Here is a 20,504-nt window from a genome sequence, read left to right as displayed (position 1 = left end):
GCCATTTTGGGGACTGTGTGTAACAGACCTTGTGAGGACTATGTGCCTTATGGGGACACTGGGAGAAACCTTATGGCCACTCTGTGAGAAACCTTATGGGGACTGTGTGAGAAACCTTATGGGGACTGTGTGAGAAACCTTATGGGGACTGTGTGAGAAATCTTATGGCCACTCTGTGAGAAACCTTATGAGGACTGTGTGAGAAACCTTATGGCCACTCTGTGAGAAACCTTATGGGGACTGTGTGAGAAACCTTATGGGGACTGTGTGAGAAACCTTATGGGGACTGTGTGAGAAACCTTATGGCCACTCTGTGAGAAACCTTATGAGGACTGTGTGAGAAACCTTATGGCCACTCTGTGAGAAACCTTATGAGGACTGTGTGAGAAACCTTATGGGGACTGTGTGAGAAACCTTATGGGGAATGCATGAGAAACCTTATTGGGACTGCATTATAAACCTTATGGGGACTGCATTAGAAACCTTATGGGGACTGCATTAGAAACCTTATGGGGACATTGGGAGCTCGCCAGCTTGGAGAGAGAATGATATGGACTCAGGCTCACACAGAGGACTTGTAAAACCCAAGCTGGGATCTGTGCCTGACCAGCCACAGTGTGTTGCGTGTGTCTGTCCTACATGTGCGTGATATGTAAAGGTTTGGCAGATTTGCCTCAGGGTAATGATTCTGAGTGAGTCGACCTCACCCCAAGATGGAGACAGGGGTATATATGTCTGGTTGTCCTCATTCAGCAACACACAAACACACAGAGGGGTGATGCTACCCACCAGGGCCAACGACTCTCAGCACATGTACCTGTGTGGGTTTAACAAGTTTTTTAGTGTAGCCTTTGTTGTATGTGTGTGCAAATGAGTGAATGTGTGTGTGTACAGTACGAGTGAGGGTGCTGTGTCCAGTGTGGCTATGTGTGTATGTGACTATATGTACAGAATGTGCTGTGTGTGTGTGTATTACTGTCAGTATATGTGGTGGTGAGTGGGTGTATGTTAACGGATGTACTATGTGTGTGTGTGTGTGTATGTGTGTGAGGACGTGTGTATATGAGTGTATAGTATGTAATGGGAAATGCAGGCGGTGTGATGTGAAAAACAGTCCCTCTCTCCCTGTAGGCCGGTTGACGTCTAATGAAGTGAACACAGGACACGGATTGTGAAGCTCCACACCTACCACACACACACACACACACACACACCCCTACCCACTGCCTTGAGCGGAAACACACACACACCCCTACCCACTGCCTTGCGCGGAAACACACACACGCTCACACACACACTTGCATATACACAAGAGAACCCACAAAATTGAAATACACAAACACTCACGCAAGGACTTGGAAATAAATGTGCCTGAAAGGAGGTGTGTGTGTGTGTGTATGTGTGTATGTATGTGTGTGTAGCTGTGCAGTAAAAACTGTCTGCCAACTGTTCCCCCTCACCAAGTTTCCCTCCTGTGAAAGAGGTGTGTGTGCTTGTGTGTGTGTGTCTGTGTTTACTGAAGGTAGTTGTGCTGGAAGGTTTCAGGGCATTTCTAACATTTTGAGTCAGTTCTTTTCACTTCAGCAGGGTAGAAAAATAACTACAAAGTCGACAAGACAGACTGGTCACACCACGTCATTTCAACGTGGATTATTGGGTAATATTTGGTTGAGACGTTGATCGAGATTACAACCTATATTCACCCACTCAAAAAGACTGCCAAAGTTAGTTGAATTTCAACTGTGTTATCACTATGATTTCAACCATCTAAAAGCACAACCAAATTCTAATGGAAAGATAATGTCAGATGTTTTGTTTAGCTGTCACCCAAATGTCTATCACTGCACTTTCAACCATTTAAAATTACAGCAAAGTTCTAATGGGAATACAATATCAGATATTTTGTTTATTTATACAACAGATTAGCGTGACATCACTGTGCTTCATCTAATAGCTGAACCAAATTACCTGGATTGCAGTTGAGATTACATTAAAAGTACATGGAGCAAGTGATCAATGTCGTTCGAGATTCTGAACAGATTATTAAAGCAATTGTGAAGATCTCCACAGACCTACGACGACTTTATATGATTACATAAGAAGAAATGTATAGTTACAGTGACCTCAAAATGTGGCCATGGATGTGTTACTCATTTTAAGGTTGAACGTTACATTAGTTTGTAAGTATCCTTAAGTTAAGGCTATTACAAAAGTAATATTGAATTGTTTGGTTGACAATGCAACCAAATATCCACATTTTAAAGGAGATGTATCTACTGCTTGGATAGTTCCATCTGACCCACTGGCTTAATCCAATTCTTTAACTTTTATTTTTGGTTGAGTTGGCGACATGAATCCAACATATAATTTGTTAACTTGTCGACAAATAAATAGGTTATTTATTGTATTTCAAAAGTGATATTGAATTGTGTTTGGATGTCAACGCAACCAAATATCTTGCCTGATGACACATTGAATTCTTCCGCTGCTCTATCAATCGCTACATACTTCATTGCGGAGAAGAAATAAACATTTGTGGCATGGCGTTTGGCCGGAGCAATGAGTCTGGATAGCCAGGCAACCAAATATCAACATTTGAAGGAGATTTATCTTCTGCTTGGATAGTTCCATCTGTGCTACTAATTTAGTCAGGCTTTAATTACAGTTTGTCTACAAATTAATAATTGATATGTTGGATTCACGTCTCCATCTCAACCAAAAATCTAAGTTAAAGAATAGTACTAAATCAAATCAAACTTTAAATGCACTTTAAATACAGTTTGATTTGATTTAGTCCTATTCTTTAACTTAGATTTTTGGTTGAAATGGAGACATGAATCCAACATATGATTGCGTTGACAACTAAACACAATTCAATGTCACTAAATATTTTATCAACTAGAGCTTGAAACTAGAGGTCTTCCCGAACGTACCTGAGAAAATTCAGACCCGAATTGACCTGACGACAACCAGACCTAGACCAGTCCGGGTCTAGACCAGACCCGATTGGAGCCGAGTGACAAAAAATGTATGTTTGCTAGCCAAGTTGCTCTTCTGGTTAACGAATAGGTCCTTATATGTTGGATAGGCCTCATTAGCATAAATTAAATATGCTATAGGCTATCCACTTGGGTTTATCAGCCGTAGTTACATAGACCCGAGACCCGATGACAATCAAAAGTTAGAATTCTGGACCCGGACTCGCTCGGGTGCCGGGTCTGGTCTCGGGTAGACCCGTTAGGCCTCTACTCAAAACCCTATTCTGTTGTCTATTTTTGTTGAATTCTTGTTTGAATTGAAACATTTGCTGTTGCCCCCCGTGTAGCTCAGTTGGTAGAGCATGGCGCTTGCAACGCCAGGGTTGTGGGTTCGATTCCCACGGGGGGACAGTATGAAAATGTATGTACTCACTATCTGTAAGTCGCTATGGATGAGCGTGTCTGCTAAATGACTAAAATATAAAGATGTTGATGACTTTACAAAATCCAATATAGGCCTAAATAGCATCAAGGATAAAGTAGGGTCACATTTCATTTGCTCTGTTAAACCTACCCATCCTATTATAGAATGACTTCGATAGCAACATTGAATTTATTTAGTTTCTCTCAACAATCATTCTCATAATAGCACATTGGAAATAGTCAGTGACATCATAGCTAAGCAGGGCTTGGTTAAAACCCTGGACGGGAGACCAAAAGGTAGCTGTAGATAGATTAGTTCTCCAGTAGGAGGTACTAACCAGCCTATTGTAATTTTTTTCTTCTGAGTGGTTATAAAGTTGAAGAGCTGATGTTGTTTTAAAGGTACAAATTCAACATATTTTATACAAGGTTTGTCTATGTTGAAATGTGGTTACCATTATGAAATAATTCTGTGGTTGAAAATTTACCCTCAAAACAAGTTTACGTTGATGACTTGAAAAAAAATCCAATGTATTTTCCACATAGATTCCACAATGTCTGTATGATCAACTGTGTGTGTGTGTGTGTGTGTGTATCCTGAGGTTGAATGTGTACCTGCTCCCTGTGAAACACAGTGCCATTTTTCATATGAATTGTAATAAATCAATCTTAAATAGTGTCCAAACTGTCATGGAGTCATCTGTCCATTCGGTCAGAGTTTCTACCGTTACCATCCAATACTTTTCTAGAATAAGGAAAAAGCACATTGCTGAGGTTCTGGCTGGCTTAAGAAAGGATATACTACTAACATCAGTTGTTTGGGCCATATCTGTTCTTAAACCATCCATGTACAGCCCCCCCCCCCCCTCCACCCCCCCCCCCCCCCACACAACCATAAATTCCCACAACACAAATGTCCCACGGTTAAGTTAAGAGAGGTCTGTTGCCATAGTGCTAGTCTTATGGCTGACTCGGTCCCAGCAGGAGTTGTGAGATTTACACATGCTTAGAGACGAGGCGAGACCCAGAAGAACAGAAACAACACTCCAAGTGTAAAAACTCACACACAGCAGGGGCCAAACCACGAAACAGTCTTGGGGAGTGAGCAGCCAACATACACACTACATACACAGTGTACAAAACATTAGGAACACCCCCCTTTTGCCCTCAAAACAGCCTCAATTCGTCGGGACAAGGTGTCGAAAGTGTTCCACAGAATGCTTCCCACAGTTGTGTCTAGTTGGGTCGATGTCCTTTGGGTGGTGGACCATTCTTGACACACACAGGAAACTGTTGAGCATGAAAAACCCAGTAGGGTTGCAGATCTTGACACACTCAAACCCGTGTGCCTGGTACCTACTACCATACCCCATTCAAAGGCACTTAAATATTTTGTCTTGCCCATTCACACTCTGAATGGCACACACACACACACACAATCCATGTCTCAATTTCCTCAAGGCTTTAAAATCCTTCTTTAACCTGTCTCCTCCCCTTCATCTACACTGATTGAAGTGAATTTAACAGGTGACATCAATAAGGGATCATAGCTTTCACCTGGATTCACCTGGTCACTGTATGCCAACTTGACACAACTGTGGGAAGAATTGGAGTCAACATAAGCCAGCATTCCTGTGGGATGCTTTCAACATCTCTGTATGGCTTCATTTAAAAAGGAGGATACTTTAAACAGGGATCCATTGTCAATCCAACAAAAATGTCAGGTTTGAATCTGCAGAAAGGCAAAGAGCCCACTCATAAAGATAGGAAGGACCTCTCTTAGTAGCTTACTAGAAAACCAGTTTGGATTTAGATACAATTTCAGTACAACAGAGGCTTTAAGAGAGCGATTTAATGCCTTAATATTTAATCGTTTTAAACCTCCAAACTCATGTTCATTATAGAAAATATGTCTGTTTAACTTTATCTGGTTTGCCATTCGAAATAAAGTGAAAAAAATGTTCTCGCATGATTTGAAAAAGGATTCTACTGGAGTCTGTAGAGCCATTTACATTTTTCTTTTTTTTTAACCAGAGCGACTTACATGAGCGATTCTTTGGGTTAAGTGCTTTGCACCTAGTCAGCTCAGGGATTCAAACCAGCGGCAGGGTAATCTTCCCATAAATGGATAGGTGTTTCCCTCTCCACAGTTTCAAGATGTTATCTATTTTGCAAAGTTAATAGTTGCAAGATCGGGATATGTACACCAAGCACATCGACTTCACCATCCGCCCATTTAATCAGGAGACCACATGGCAACTTAAAGTTCGTATCTTTTAGAGACCCAATCCATAATATAGTACACTTATCATAGTTAGGTTTTAGTCCAGAGAAACTGTAGAAATTATCCAGGTCCTCAATGAGGCCCTTCAAGGTTGAAGATTGAGAACTCAAGAGAAAACCTGAATTATCGGCATACATTAATACTTTGGTCTTTAATCTCGTTTTGCCCCTGAATGTTATCATTAGATCTGATTTTTAAAGCTAACAGTTCAATGGCCATAATAAATAGGTATGGTGACAGAGGGCAACCTTGTTTTACGGCTCTTGACAATTCAAAGTTCTCAGAGAAGTAAACATTATTTATTATCTTACATAAAGGATTGTTGTACATTACTTTTACCCATTTTATTAGAGATTCTCCTGAGATTCTAGTTGTCCTGTATCAAATACTTTCTCAAAATCTGTTATTAAGATGATACCTGTTTTCCTTGCATTCTCATAGTTTTCTAGTAGTTGTCTAATGTTGTCTCCAATATATCTTATGATATATATCAATATAATATATCTTAAGAATCCCATCTGATTGTGATGAATTATGTCCGGTAGGACCTTTTTTATTCTATGAGCAATACATTTTGCCAATATTTTGCATCACAACACTGAAGGGTGAAGGAGGTGTGTTCTTGGCACATCTCTATGGAAACTAGGGGGACTAGGATGGGGGGAAGTGTAGGATGGATCTAGGGCTCCTACTGGGGAGGAGAAATGGATTCCCCATATTGGAAACAAGCGGCTGCAGGTTGGAGCTGGGCTGCAGGCTTGGAGACATCCAGGAAGGTGGGTGTGGGAACCCCATACTGCTTCATACTGATCAGGAACCTGAGTTTAATGGTGATGCTAACAGGTCATGGCTGGCTTGTAGAGTATTCACAGCTTAAATCTATAATGTAGAGTCATCACATTCACTTTGAGTAAATGTATTCCATCTCTCTCTGTGAAACTGGCCATACGTTTACTATTTTGAGTGTTCATCTCGTGTTCTCCTCCAACGTGCTCTCAGCCTTCATTCACTTTGAGTACGTGTATTTACTTACCCTACTCTCTTTCTCAATGTTCTCATTGATCAAATAACCTAAACCTGAACTGCCTAATCTATCTTGCAGAAGACCTTTTCGTAAAGTTATGATTTAATAAGTAAAAGTCAAAAAGCAATGGAATAAAATCCCCTGACCCTCGCATTCCTGTCCTTAACACAGATTTGACAGACAATGCTTTCACACAGACCACATAGGGTTGGAAGCAACGACACACACTTTCTGCAGAATATTTATTGAAATGTTATCTATGCGGACTTTCCAATATACTGCTTATTGATGGAGTTAAAATGGAATTTCATTTAAGTATATATATATATATATATGTGTGTGTGTGTATGTGTGTAGCACCTGTTATTAGTTAACATCATCAATAATACCATTTAAACTCCAGGTAAATTATAGTGTATAGTCCAGTATAGTGTATAGTCCAGAGAAAAGGAGAACATAACACAGGCATTAAAAGAGAGACAGAAACACAAGTCCATTTTATTCAACAGAGAATAAGTCCATAGATGAATTGAGAATCCAACAAACAGAGGAAGTGCTACAAGCCAGGCTGCTGCTAATTCAGTCTCCTGGGGGAGACAGGCGGGATCGCAGGAATCACAGGAGCGGCGGAATACAATGGAAAATAGATTCAACCGAGCAGGAAGAGGAGACGTGCCGCAGAGGAGGAGGGGGAGAGAGATGAAGAGGTCACTGAGCCAGAGAGAGAGAGAGAAAAGCAGCAAGAGAAAGAAAAGTAGTGAAAGGGAGAACGAGAGTTAAAGAAGCTGATAGAGAAGGCCTTCTTCCTCTTCACCTCTTCTTCTCTCCAATCCCCCTCTTCAGCTCTCTGAGAGGAATTCCTCCCAGGCCAGTGTGTGTTTGGTGTTTATTGTCCCCCCTCCTCTTCCTCCATGGCCACAGTGATGACGGATGGGTTAAACCCCTGCTCTGGAGATGTGAGGGAGTGTGGACACACACACACACACACACACACACACACACACACACAAACAGGAGGGCAGATACATACAGTAGCACAGCCATGCATACGGACAAAGACGCACAGGTGCATAAACTAAACCTAGTCCATGCTATGATTAGATACACATTACAGTCTCTGTGGTTGATTTATTATGTCTGTTCGTGTGGTTGTGATTACTCATGCCTGTGTGTCTGCCCTACTATGTATGTATGTATGTATGTATGTATGTATATATGTATGTATGTATATGTGTGTGTGTGTGAGTGTGTGTGTGTAAGCTAGAGCGGAGACCAGGTTGGACAGTATAGACGGGTCTGGTCCCTTCCCTTTAGTAAGTGTTCCTAGCAATGACCTCCAGGGGTCAAGGTCAGAGGTCAAAGTCAGTATAAGTTCCAGTAAGGCCACAGCAGGGTTGGTCACTCAGCATAGTCTGTCTCCGCTGTCGCCTTGGCAACCGTTGCCAAGCGCCCCGTAGCCAGGTGGGCTGAGGGTGGGACGATGGGGGGGGGGGGGGGGGGGGCTAGACGCTGGGCCGTTGGCGGGTGGTGTCGTAGGATCGACACACCTGTGACTGAGACACCACCCCATGTTCCTCCTGGGAGAAGGCATAGCCATCTATAGAGAGAGAAGAAGAGGAGGGGAGAGGGACAGTAAGTACACCACTCTATGTTCACCTACCTAGATAGAAGCCGAGGCCGGGACAAGGACAGGGATACTCACGGGACACGTTGCTCTGCTGCACAGAGTTTTTGCGGCCCACGTTGGAGGGTGTTTTCCTAAAGACCCGGGTCAACAGGTGGGCACGCTCGTTCAGACTGGAGAGACGGACAGGTAAGTCAACCAATCACAGAATACACAGCCACTGATTGACAGGCTACAGCACCAACCACAGGGAGACTATATATCTCCATGACAGGTTAACACAACAGGTGGAAGTACTACTCTGAGGGGTAACCAGTCATACTAATGTGGATCACCTTTTAGTCAGGTACATTTCTATGGCAACGAATTCTTCAGAACTAACCTGCTCCATGGCAGGCTAACTCAGGGCTAATTCCATTTATCCTGAATGAAGTGTCTGAGTCGCGAGTTGAGGACCAAAGTAATCAGATTCCCTCCCTCTTGCAAAGGCTGTCATCATCCCCTTCATCTCAGGAAGAAGACTGATTAAATATTTTAATCAAATATATGTATGTATTTTAAATGTTTATGTTAAAATACCTAACACATTATTTAGTAATACAGTATGCATTTGAAACTTCTGTATGACCAATATAATAATAATAATAATTATTATTATTTCTTTTATCGATAGGAGTGGGAAGAAAGGTGCTCATGCATTGATAAGCACATAAAGACGGCACTTCTAAAAGCCCATCTCACACCACCGCCTGCTGAATACCACCGCCTGCTGAATTGTCTTTCATTTTGATTTCGGCACAAATGAAAATGTGGCACCGACTCGCCCATGGATTGATGTTTCAACGAAGAGATCGCCGTTCGACTAGCGGTGTGCGACATGCACGCGCCGTTACAAGCCTGCTAGAGATGCGGCAGGCAGACGAGCAATATCCACCGTCGTAGTACGTATGAAGCCTGAACTGGAATGTGAAGCTAACTGAAGCTAGTTAGCTTTAGAAAACCCGGAGTAGATCTAGCTTGCTTCGTAGTATAACCCTCAGGAGTCTTTGATTGTGTCTAAACACTCTCAGAAGCCATAATTTCCTTAGCCTGAGTGTCATTGGCCTGCTACACTATAGGTGCAACTTTTGCAGAGCGTGAGAAGATTAATTTAAAATGAAACCTGGGCGCAGCTCCGCGAGAGGCTCGCATTGCTCAGCGTAAAATTACACTCTGGTTCTGGTCAAATTACGACCCACAGCTCACGTCCAAGAACACTTGATGAAGTGACTCGCGCTCGGCTCATGCTGTCCAAAAGTTACGCGGCCAGTGTAGCTGGTACTGTTTCCCTGATACCCATTTTACATTTTAGTCATTTAGCAGACGCTCTTATCCAGAGCGACTTACAGTTAGTGAGTGCATACATTATTATTATTTTTTTCATACTGGCCCCACGTGGGAAACGAACCCACAACCCTGGCGTTGCAAACACCATGCTCTACCAACTGAGCTACATTACATTTACATTTTAGTCATTTAGCAGACGCTCTTATCCAGAGCGACTTACAGTTAGTGCATACATTATTTTTTTTTCATACATCCCTGCCGGCCATTCCCTCTCCTACCCTGGAGAACGCTGGGCGCCGCCCCATGGGTCTCCCGGTCGCGGCCGGCTACGACAGAGCCTGGATTCGAACCAGGATCTCTAGTGGCACAGCCTTAGACCACTGCGCCACTCGGGAGATAATACCCCCAGTGTAGCTCTTATGTTTTTGCTATCATGCCAACCCCTTGTCACTAATTTTCATGCCAATGACTTGACAATAACAGCAAGGGAGTTGGCATTGGCAAGAGTACAAACAGATCTGGGACCAGGCTATGATTTCCTTATCTCCTTCCCTTTATGAACACATATATACTACCGGTCAAAAGTTTTACAACACCTACTCATTCAAGGGTTTTTCTTTATTTGTACTATTTTCTACATTGTAGAATAATAGTGAAGACATCAACACATATGGAATCATGAAGTAACCAAAAGTGTTAAACAAATCAAAATATATTTTACATTTGAGATTCTTCAAATAGCCACCCTTTGCCTTGATGACAGCTTTGCACACTCTTGGCATTCTCTCAACCAGCTTCACCTGGAATGCTTTTCCAACAGTCTTGAAGGAGTTAATAATAATAATAATAATAAATATGCAATTTAGCAGACGCTTTTATCCAAAGCGACTTACAGTCATGCGTGCATACATTTTTGTGTATGGGTGGTCCCGGGGATCGAACCCACGACCCTGGCATTAAAAGCGCCGTGCTCTACCAGCTGAGCTACAGAGGACCCACATATGCTGAGCACATGTTGGCTGCTTTTCCTTCACTCTGCGGTCCAACTCATCCCAAACCAAACCATCTCAATTTGGTTGAGGTCGGGGGATTGTGGAGGCCAGGTCATCTGATGCAGCATTCCATCATGCTCCTTCTTGGTAAAATAGCCCTTACACAGCCTGGAGGTGTGTTGGGTCATTGTCCTGTTGAAAAACAAATGATAATCCCACTAAACCCAAACAAGAGGGGATGGCGTATCGCTGCAGAATGATGTGGTAGCTATGCTGGTTAAGTGTGCCTTGAATTCTAAATAAATCACAGACCGTGTCACCAGCAAAGCAACCCCACACCATAACACCTCCTCCTCCAAGCTTTATGGTGGGAAATACACATGCAGAGATCATCCGTTCACCCACACCGCGTCTCAAAAAGACACAGCGGTTGGAACCAAAAACCTCAAATTTGGACACATTTCCACCAGTCTAATGTCCATTGCTCGTGTTTCTTGGCCCAAGCAAGTCTCTTCTTATTGGTGTCCTTTAGTAGTGGTTTCTTTGCAGCAATTTGACCATGAAGGCCTGATTCATACAGTCTCCTCTGAACAGTTGATGTTGAGATGTGTCTGTTACTTGAACTCTGTAAAGCATTTATTTGGGCTGCAATTTCTGGGGCTGGTAACAATTTCTGGGGCAGCAGAGGTAACTCTGGGTCTTCCATTCCTGTGGCGGTCCTCATGAGAGCCAGTTTCATCATAGCGCTTGAAACCTGGGGACTTCAACCTCCCTACGGGGGACTTCAACCTCCCTACGTCTACCTTTGACTCATTTATCTCTGCCTCCTTCTTTCCACTCCTCTCCTCTTTTGACCTCACCCTCTCACCATCCCCCCCTACTCACAAGGCAGGCAATACGCTTGACCTCATCTTTACTAGATGCTGTTCTTCTACTAATCTCACTGCAACTCCCCTCCATGTCTCCAACCACTACTTTGTATCCTTTTCTCTCTCGCTCTCCTCCAACACTACTCACTCTGCCCCTACTCAGATGGTAATGCGCCGTCGCAACCTTCGCTCTCTCTCTCCCGCTACTCTCTCCTCTTCCATCCTATCATCTCTTCCCTCTGCTCAATCCTTCTCCCTCCAATCTCCTGATTCTGCCTCCTCAATCCTCCTCTCCTCCCTTTCTGCATCCTTTGACTCTCTATGTCCCCTATCCTCCCGGCCGGTTCGGTCCTCCCCTCCAGCTCCGTGGCTTGATGACTCATTGCGAGCTCACAGAACAGGACTCCGGGCAGCCGAGCGGAAATGGAGGAAAACTAGACTCCCTGCGGACCTGGCATCTTTTCACTCCCTCCTCTCTACATTTTCTTCATCTGTTTCTGCTGCTAAGGCCACTTTCTACGACTCTAAATTCCAAGCATCTGCCTCTAACCCTAGGAAGCTCTTTGCCACCTTCTCCTCCCTGCTGAATCCTCCTCCCCCTCCCCCCCTCCTCCCTCTCTGTGGATGACTTCGTCAACCATTTTGAAAAGAAGGTTGATGACATCCGATCCTCGTTTGTTAAGTCAAATGACACTGCTGGTCCTGCTCACACTGCCCTACCCTATGCTTTGACTTCTTTCTCCCCTCTCTCTCCAGATAAAATCTTGCGACTTGTGATGGCCGGCCGCCCAACAACCTGCCCGCTTGACCCTATCCCCTCCTCTCTTCTCCAGACCATCTCCGGTGACCTTCTCCCTTACCTCACCTCGCTGATCAACTCATCCTTGACCGCTGGCTATGTCCCTTCCGTCTTCAAGAGAGCGAGAGTTGCACCCCTTCTCAAAAAAACAACACTCGATCCCTCTGATGTCAACAACTACAGACCAGTATCCCTTCTTTCTTTTCTCTCCAAAACTATTGAGCTTGCCGTCTTTAGCCAACTCTCTTGCTATCTCTCTCAGAATGACCTTCTTGATCCAAACCAGTCAGGTTTCAAGACTGGTCATTCAACTGTGACTGCTCTTCTCTGTGTCACAGAGGCTCTCCGCACTGCTAAAGCTAACTCTCTCTCCTCTGCTCTTGTCCTTCTAGACCTGTCTGCTGCCTTTGACACTGTGAACCATCAGATCCTCCTCTCCACCCTCTCCGAGCTGGGCATCTCCGGCACGGCTCACTCTTGGATTGCGTCCTACCTGACTGGTCGCTCCTACCAAGTGGCGTGGCGAGAAGCTGTCTCCGCACCACGTGCTCTCACCACTGGTGTCCCCCAGGGCTCAGTTCTAGGCCCTCTCCTATTCTCGCTATACACCAAGTCACTTGGCTCTGTCATATCCTCACATGGCCTCTCCTATCATTGCTACGCAGACGACACACAACTAATCTTCTCCTTTCCCCCTTCTGATAACCAGGTGGCGAATCGCATCTCTGCATGTCTGGCAGACATATCAGTATGGATGACGGATCACCACCTCAAGCTGAACCTTGGCAAGACGGAGCTGCTCTTCCTCCCGGGGAAGGACTGCCCGTTCCATGATCTCGCCATCACGGTTGAAAACTCCGTTGTGTCCTCCTCCCAGAGTGCGAAGAGCCTTGGCGTGACCCTGGACAACACCCTGTCGTTCTCCGCTAACATCAAGGCGGTGACCCGATCCTGTAGGTTCATGCTCTACAACATTCGGAGAGTACGACCCTGCCTTACACAGGAAGCGGCACAGGTCCTAATCCAGGCACTTGTCATCTCCCGTCTGGATTACTGCAACTCGCTGTTGGCTGGGCTCCCTGCCTGTGCCATTAAACCCCTACAACTCATCCAGAATGCCGCAGCCCGTCTGGTGGTCAACCTTCCCAAGTTCTCTCACGTCACCCCGCTCCTCCGCACACTACACTGGCTTCCAGTTGAAGCTCGCATCTGCTACAAGACCATGGTGCTTGCCTACGGAGCTGTGAGGGGAACGGCACCTCCGTACCTTCAGGCTCTGATCAGTCCCTACACCTAAACGAGAGCATTGCGTTCATCCACCTCTGGCCTGCTGGCTCCCATACCTCTGCTGAAGCACAGTTCCCGCTCAGCCCAGTCAAAACTGTTCGCTGCTCTGGCACCCCAATGGTGGAACAAGCTCCCTCACGACGCCAGGACAGCGGAGTCACTCACCACCTTCCGGAGACATTTGAAACATCACCTCTTTAAGGAACACCTGGCATAGGATAAAGTAATCCTTCTAACCCCCCCCTTACCCCACCCCCCCAAAAAAAAAAAAAAAATTATAATTGTAAAGTGGTTATCCCACTGGCTATAAGGTGAATGCACCAATTTGTAAGTCGCTCTGGATAAGTGTGTCTGCTAAATGACGTAAATGTAAATGTAAATGTATGGTTTTTGCGACTGCACTTGAAGAAACTTTCAAAGTTCTTGAAATGTTCCGTATTGACTGACCTTCATGTCTTAAAATAATGATGGACTGTCGTTTCTCTTTGCTTATTTGAGCTGTTCTTGCCATAATATGGACTTGGTCTTTTACCAAATAGGGCTATCTTCTGTATACCCCCCTACCTTGTCACAACACAACTGATTGGCTCAAATGCATTAAAAGGAAAGAAATTCCACGAATTAACTTTTAACAAGGCACACCTGTTAATTAAAATGCATTCCAGGTGAGTACCTCATGAAGCTGGTTGAGAGAATGCCAAGAGTGTGCAAAGCTGTCATCAAGGCAAAGGGTGGCTACTTGAAGAATCTCAAATGTAAAATATATTTTGATTTGTTTAACACTTTTTTGGTTACTACATGATTCCATATGTGTTATTTCATAGTTTTGATGTCTTCACTATTATTCTACAATGTAGAAAATAGTACAAATAAAGAAAAACCCTTGAATGAGTAGGTGTTGTAAAACTTTTGACCGGTAGTGTAGGTGAAAAAAATGGATATTCCACCATATTGCTTACACCTTTTAAACCTTCAGATCTGTGGTCTTGATGGAAAGGGACAAGGAAGTGAGAAGAGGAGATCATTTAGTACTATTAGGACATAGCATATGCACTTGTCTTTTCCCACTAGCACTGATTTTGCTGATAAAGGAAAGGAGGTAAAATGTACGACTGTGATGTGTTGTTGTCTCACCTAGCTAACTTCAGATGAATGCACTAATTATAAGTCACTCTGGAAAGAGCATCTGCTAAATGACTAAAATGTCAATGTAAATAGCCTAGTCCTATTAGTATTATAGAAGTCAACCCCTGCCTAGACCTTACCCCAAGACAAGACAACTTCTTGATGTGACTACCAGAGCCAGACCTGGTAGGGTAGGGGCTAGGGGGCATAATGTTTTGGCTGGTACTGAAGAGCAGATTGACATTCAGTTAATCCAATCCCATCTCATTTTGTGACTGCAGAGCAAACAGACAGCCCAACCCCCCTCCCATTCCTCCTGCTCTCTCCAGAGGAAGACTACAGCCTCTGTTTTCCAGGACAAACACCGTCATCACTCCTCTACTCTTAACATTCACGCTCACATGCAAACACGCACAAATTCACACAGACAGACAGATACACCATCCCCCAGCCTTCCTCTCTCTCTCAATCCTCCTTATCACTAATGGCAATGCTAAAGATTCTGATAACAGTCAGTATCCAAACAGAATAGAATGTTTCCTCCTAACAGAATGCTTTTACAGAATACTTCCCAGATCGTCTGATTCCGCTGTGAAACAAGGTAGGTTACTTCTCTAGATCAGGCAGCCAATGAGGCATTAAATCACATGAGAGGGGTTTCCCTGGCACTGGGGCAGGGGCCCTGATCTGATCCACAGAGTGTGTGGACCCGGGCCAGCCTCCCCAAGGTTACACTTCTGAGCAAGCAGCAGAGACCTATTCTTTATGGTACCACAGGGAATCTAGACCTGGTGTGTTTGGCAAAGCCTGAAAAAAACTTTCTGAAGTTTTGCAACCGTATCATTCGCCAAAGAAAATGAGGTCTGCTAAATGGATGACAAGGTGAATGAATGAAGAACGAATGGATAGACTAATAAATGAATAAATAAATATATAAATAGTACATCTGTAAACTCATGAGTGAATCCGTCGCGTCGCCCCCTGTAGTGTCGCTGTCTGAAAGGGGAGTGAGACTACAAACAGTCCAAGGACGCGACACATCTAAATACTTTCCCAGAGAAACTTTGGTCCTCTACCCCCTCAGTTCCTCCCACCCCCACCCTCATCCCAACCCTCTCCCGTTATGAAATACAAATACAGATGTGTGCATTTCTCCTCTGTTGCTCTCAAACTCCTCCTCAATGTTTTCCATGGTCATCGCTGGGGGTTCCTACCCATGTCTGGGAGAAGGTTCAGTCCAGGACAAGGCCCTCACCTTGGGGCTAGGGAAGGCTGTGTGCGCCCACCCGTCCAACAACAACACCCTGCCTCCCCTCCCTGTCCCCAAGCACCTCCCCAGCCCACCTCTGTCCAAGCCATTTCTCTGCTCTGGACTGTTAGCCTAGCCGTCTCACTGGATGATTGGCGACTATTGGATGTCTGACTGGATGATTGAGGACTATTGTTCCTGCCCAAAGCCCACAAAAGAGCCCCTTTCCAGCCAATATCCCACACAACAGCCCCTCAGATGGCCAAACCTCAATCTTTCATCTCCCACTCCATTCCTCAACCTAATATGGCCTAATACCTCCAATGTTCTAAACCCCATCTAACATGATCAACCCTGAATGGTTCTACTCCTTCTCTTATGATAGATATACTGACTGCAACACACAATACAAAACAAAACACACACAAACGGCTAACTCTAACACACAACCACATAAGCTACAGTACACCCAGTCCTTACAGCAGTGCAAACCTGTCCACTTCCTGACTCGACAGAATCAGATGGAGGGATAGGGGGGAAAAAGATGGGGAAAGAAAAGAAAGCAATATGATATGAGACATGAGTGCTGAGGTGGGTGAGTGAGAGTAGAATGCAGTGAGAGAGACGGGGGAGACAGGGATCACTTCATAGACTTGCAGAGCGGAGCAGGAGCAGACACATAGGTCAGAGTTCACACAGTGAGCCAGGTCAAACCAAGCCAAGGTGCTACCTGTGTGTGTGTGTCTGTGCCCTGAGCTCTGGGGCTAGGGGACCTCAGCGTTGGCTTTGGCCCTGTGGATGGGTCAACCATGTTACCAAAAAGGTTACCAACAGGTTAGCGGGCCATGGTTACATCACTCTCATACAAACACTCAAATATGGTACATACTAGACGTTAAAACACCGGGACATAAATCATATTAAACACATAAATCTTACAGACTTCGTAACAAAATCTTTCAAATGGGGGGACCCCTCAGTCCAAGGAATTATCATGATCTCACATGGATATGCTATGAAAATGACATGAACTATGTCGCAGTAAGTTCAGTAAAGCTCCTGTCTGTGGCCCCCCCCAACTGTGATCCCATGATGCAGTGCGTGTGTCTGACCTGCGTCCGCTGGCGTCTCGGAGCACAGCGGCCCCTGGGTCTACAGCCCTGGCCTCCAGCTCCTGAACCTCCTCCAGAAGAGACTTCTTCACAGTGCGACGACCCCTAAAACACATTCACAGGGTTATATTGCTCATCAGTCCCACCAGGATTTCACTGTGTTTTTTTTGTGTGATATCTGCGGGCAAAAATGCTTGATTTTACTGCTGCAATTCAGACATTTGGCATCGCACATTTTTGGCAGGGAAATATTTGTTGACGTGTGGCTTGATTTAACCATTTTATGTGGTAAAAGTGTTGTGATTGGTTAAAATTGCGAGCCCACTTTTTGTAGTGTGGTATTCAGGCAGTTTTATGTGGTAATTTGACTGTTTTATGCGGTAATAGTGCGATGATTGGTCAAATTTGCAAGCCCTAGCATAATATGCGGGAATGGTTGATTTTGCTAAAAACTCTGCGATCGCAGAATTGCAAAATCCTGGTAGGACTGTGCTTATAACATACCTGAAAAACAGTTCTGTTCACATGCATGTATGCATTGATTTAAGTGGTATTTATGCAGTATAAGTGTGTTACTCACGCGTTCCAGGCAAAGTCTTTGAGTAGACAGGCTGCTGGCACCAGGACCAGCCCCAGCCAGAAGTGCCAGCACTGCATCACTCTGCTAGCCTGCAACACAACGTCAAACACAACACAACGTCAACACAACACTCCAGGAACACAGGAGAGAGACATACAACACATCCAAGTCAGGGCAACATTCCAGCGACGTCAAGAGAGACACGTTAGACAGACACACTCCACAGGGTCTCCACTCTCTGTCGTCCAGCTGCAGACAGCCTTGTTGAGCTCTAACCATGAGTCTGTCTCCAGGGATTAATCATCCACTAATCTACTGTCTCTCTATCCCTCTCTCATTCAGCTGCATCTCCCTTTCTATCGCTCCATTCAGATTCCATCTGCATCTCCCTTTCTATCGCTCCATTCAGATTCCATCTGCATCTCCCTTTCTATCTCTCCATTCAGATTCCATCTGCATCTCCCTTTCTATCTCTCCATTCAGATTCCATCTGCATCTCCCTTTCCATCTCTCCATTCAGATTCCATCTGCATCTCCCTTTCTATCTCTCCATTCAGATTCCATCTGCATCTCCCTTTCTATCTCTCCATTCAGATTCCATCTGCATCTCCCTTTCTATCTCTCCATTCAGATTCCATCTGCATCTCCCTTTCTATCTCTCCATTCAGATTACATCTGCATGTCTTTTTCTTTCTCTTTAGATCTCTCTGAAGTCTCTCGCTCTCTGCCTGTTGTCCCCCTCTTTTCCCCTCTGTCTCTCTTTGTCTTTCTACATGGTATCCAATTCTGCCACCATATGCCGAATGCCAGTAGCAGTTTGCTGAATATGCCCTGACATATTTCTGGTAACAAAGCCCATCTCTCTACTATACTAGCTACATTCATACAAGTGGACATTGACTGTGATGTAGTCTACACTGTACTGGCTAGCTAGCTACAGTCATAGTAAGATTAGAGTGTTCCCTTAGTCCCTGTTATGAGCCTGTAGTTCAGAGATGGTCAGAAGATAGTTTGGGCCGGACACAGCTGACATTCCCAAGGGGATTCTCCGGACTGAATCGGAAAACCATTATGAAACATTCCCAATGACAGCTGGAAACACACCCAGAGAAGCTCAGACTACACACACACGTTCACTGTCTGACAAACACCCACAGACAACAGGACAGACTGTCGGTCTCAGACAAACACTTACACACACACACACACACCACAAATACACACATTCTTTGTCAACAAACCCACATGCACAGATACGGTCTCCAACAAACACCCACACACCCACACACACACACACACACACACACACACACACACACACACAACTCAAACTCAATTATTTGAAGCGTAAACACAGAGCACTCCATGAACAGCCCAGTATTCAGTATTCATCCCCTATGGGCAGATTAATATAGAGATAGGGGGAGTGAGAAAGGGGGAGAGAGGAGGTCAGAATGTGTAGACAGCAGGGGGAAGTGAGTAGGAGAAAATAGGTTATGGGGTTGTCTGAGCGGCTGATGGAGGGATTGGAGACGGGGAGCGAGGAGGGGTGAGTGTCTCCCCCGGTTCCCCAGTTGGACGGAGCAGCTGCAGGGTTTATTGGAGCACATTCCTAATTTCTGACACAAATTGAATTAATGGTCTGAAGGGGGCTGAGACTCCCTCCTCCCTCCCCCACTCTCCCTGCACATTGGGGTACCACTGCAACCTAGCCCCCTAAAAACCCCAACATGGGACCCTCAATCAGGGGGTCCCCCATATACACACACCTGTCCTCCTCCAGCCCAGCCCGGCCCACCCGCTATAGTCAACACCTCCAGAGCAGGCCGTAAAAGCCTGGGGCTCGGGTGACTGCGCAGCAGGTGCAGAGGGCCTGCAGAGTGGGCTGGAAGGGCATAAATCTCCCTGGGGCTCCAGCAGTGCTGAAATGGAACACCCAGAAGGCCAGCCGCCCAGGCGCCGGGCAGGGCGTCTGGATGGGGGCGGGGGAGTAATGGAGGGTTATTACCCCTCCACCATCCCATCATCAGAATGACTGACACATGTATGGGGAGAGGTGGGGGGTGGAAAGCATTAAGTCCATACAGAACACATCCACAGAACTGCCATGGTTTCTGGCCTGTTATGACATATTTACAGCCTGGTCTAAGGCTGGGGTTTTGGGGCTGACCGCACACCTCTGCAGCACGCCTCAGCTTTTCTAACCAACAGGGCTCTGTGGACACGGCTTCCTTCACTAGAGTTGTAAGTAGTAACAGAAGAGATAGTTTGAGCCATGAGAAGAATCAGAGGAGGATGAGACTTGCCTGGCCCTGCATGTCAGGAGCGATGGGGATGGACGGCCAGAAAGCTGAGTAGACAATGAAGAAGAGGATCCAGAGAATCATACTGCCCCACACTGCCAGGTGGGAGAACTACAGGTAGGGAGAGAGAGGGACGGTGGAGAGGGAGGGAGGGGAGAGGGTGGGAGGGAGGGGAGAGGGTGGGAGGGGAGGGGAGGGAGGGGAGAGGGTGGGAGAGGAGGGAGGGAGGGGTTGAGAGGAAGAAGAAAGGAAGGGTGAAAAAGAGGGAGCGAGGTCACATAGTTAATGTACAAAGACTGAATATAGACAACCTTGTCCCTGAGAGTCCCCCTCCTCTTTCCCCCTCTCCCTCTCGGTCTCTTGCCCTTTCCCTCCCTCCCTCGCTCTTTTCCTTTGTCTATCCCCCCTCCCTCCGTAAGGGGACACTGTGTGAATACCTATGGGACCCTGCTTCATTACCGGGGGGTGTTGTGTGGACAGCTGAACGGACGGGGGGTGTCAACGCCCCCCCTCACCCCGTCCCTGGAGT

At 45.5% G+C, this 20,504-nt stretch overlaps 1 protein-coding gene across 1 annotated transcript in view; it reads right to left on the bottom strand.

Moving 5' to 3' along the window:
• Window positions 1-7,187: 7,187 nt before the first annotated feature.
• Window positions 7,188-20,504, bottom strand: part of atp8a2 (ATPase phospholipid transporting 8A2) — a gene marked incomplete at its 5' end in the record, with an annotated part of 50,588 nt that continues 37,271 nt past the window's right edge. The window contains 6 exons of the mRNA XM_084152106.1: window positions 7,188-8,306; window positions 8,412-8,506; window positions 17,093-17,197; window positions 17,673-17,761; window positions 19,525-19,644; window positions 19,979-20,086. Coding sequence (XP_084008232.1) covers window positions 8,212-8,306; window positions 8,412-8,506; window positions 17,093-17,197; window positions 17,673-17,761; window positions 19,525-19,644; window positions 19,979-20,086 — 612 coding nt within the window. The 3' untranslated portion in view covers window positions 7,188-8,211. The remainder of the gene's footprint in view (window positions 8,307-8,411; window positions 8,507-17,092; window positions 17,198-17,672; window positions 17,762-19,524; window positions 19,645-19,978; window positions 20,087-20,504) is intronic.

This window comes from Coregonus lavaretus (assembly GCF_964263955.1).
Source record: "Coregonus lavaretus genome assembly, chromosome: 34".
NCBI classification, from domain to species: Eukaryota; Metazoa; Chordata; class Actinopteri; order Salmoniformes; family Salmonidae; genus Coregonus; species Coregonus lavaretus.
The sequence above is the reverse complement of the archived record's forward strand: the minus strand, read 5'-3'. Positions and strand labels throughout refer to the sequence as shown.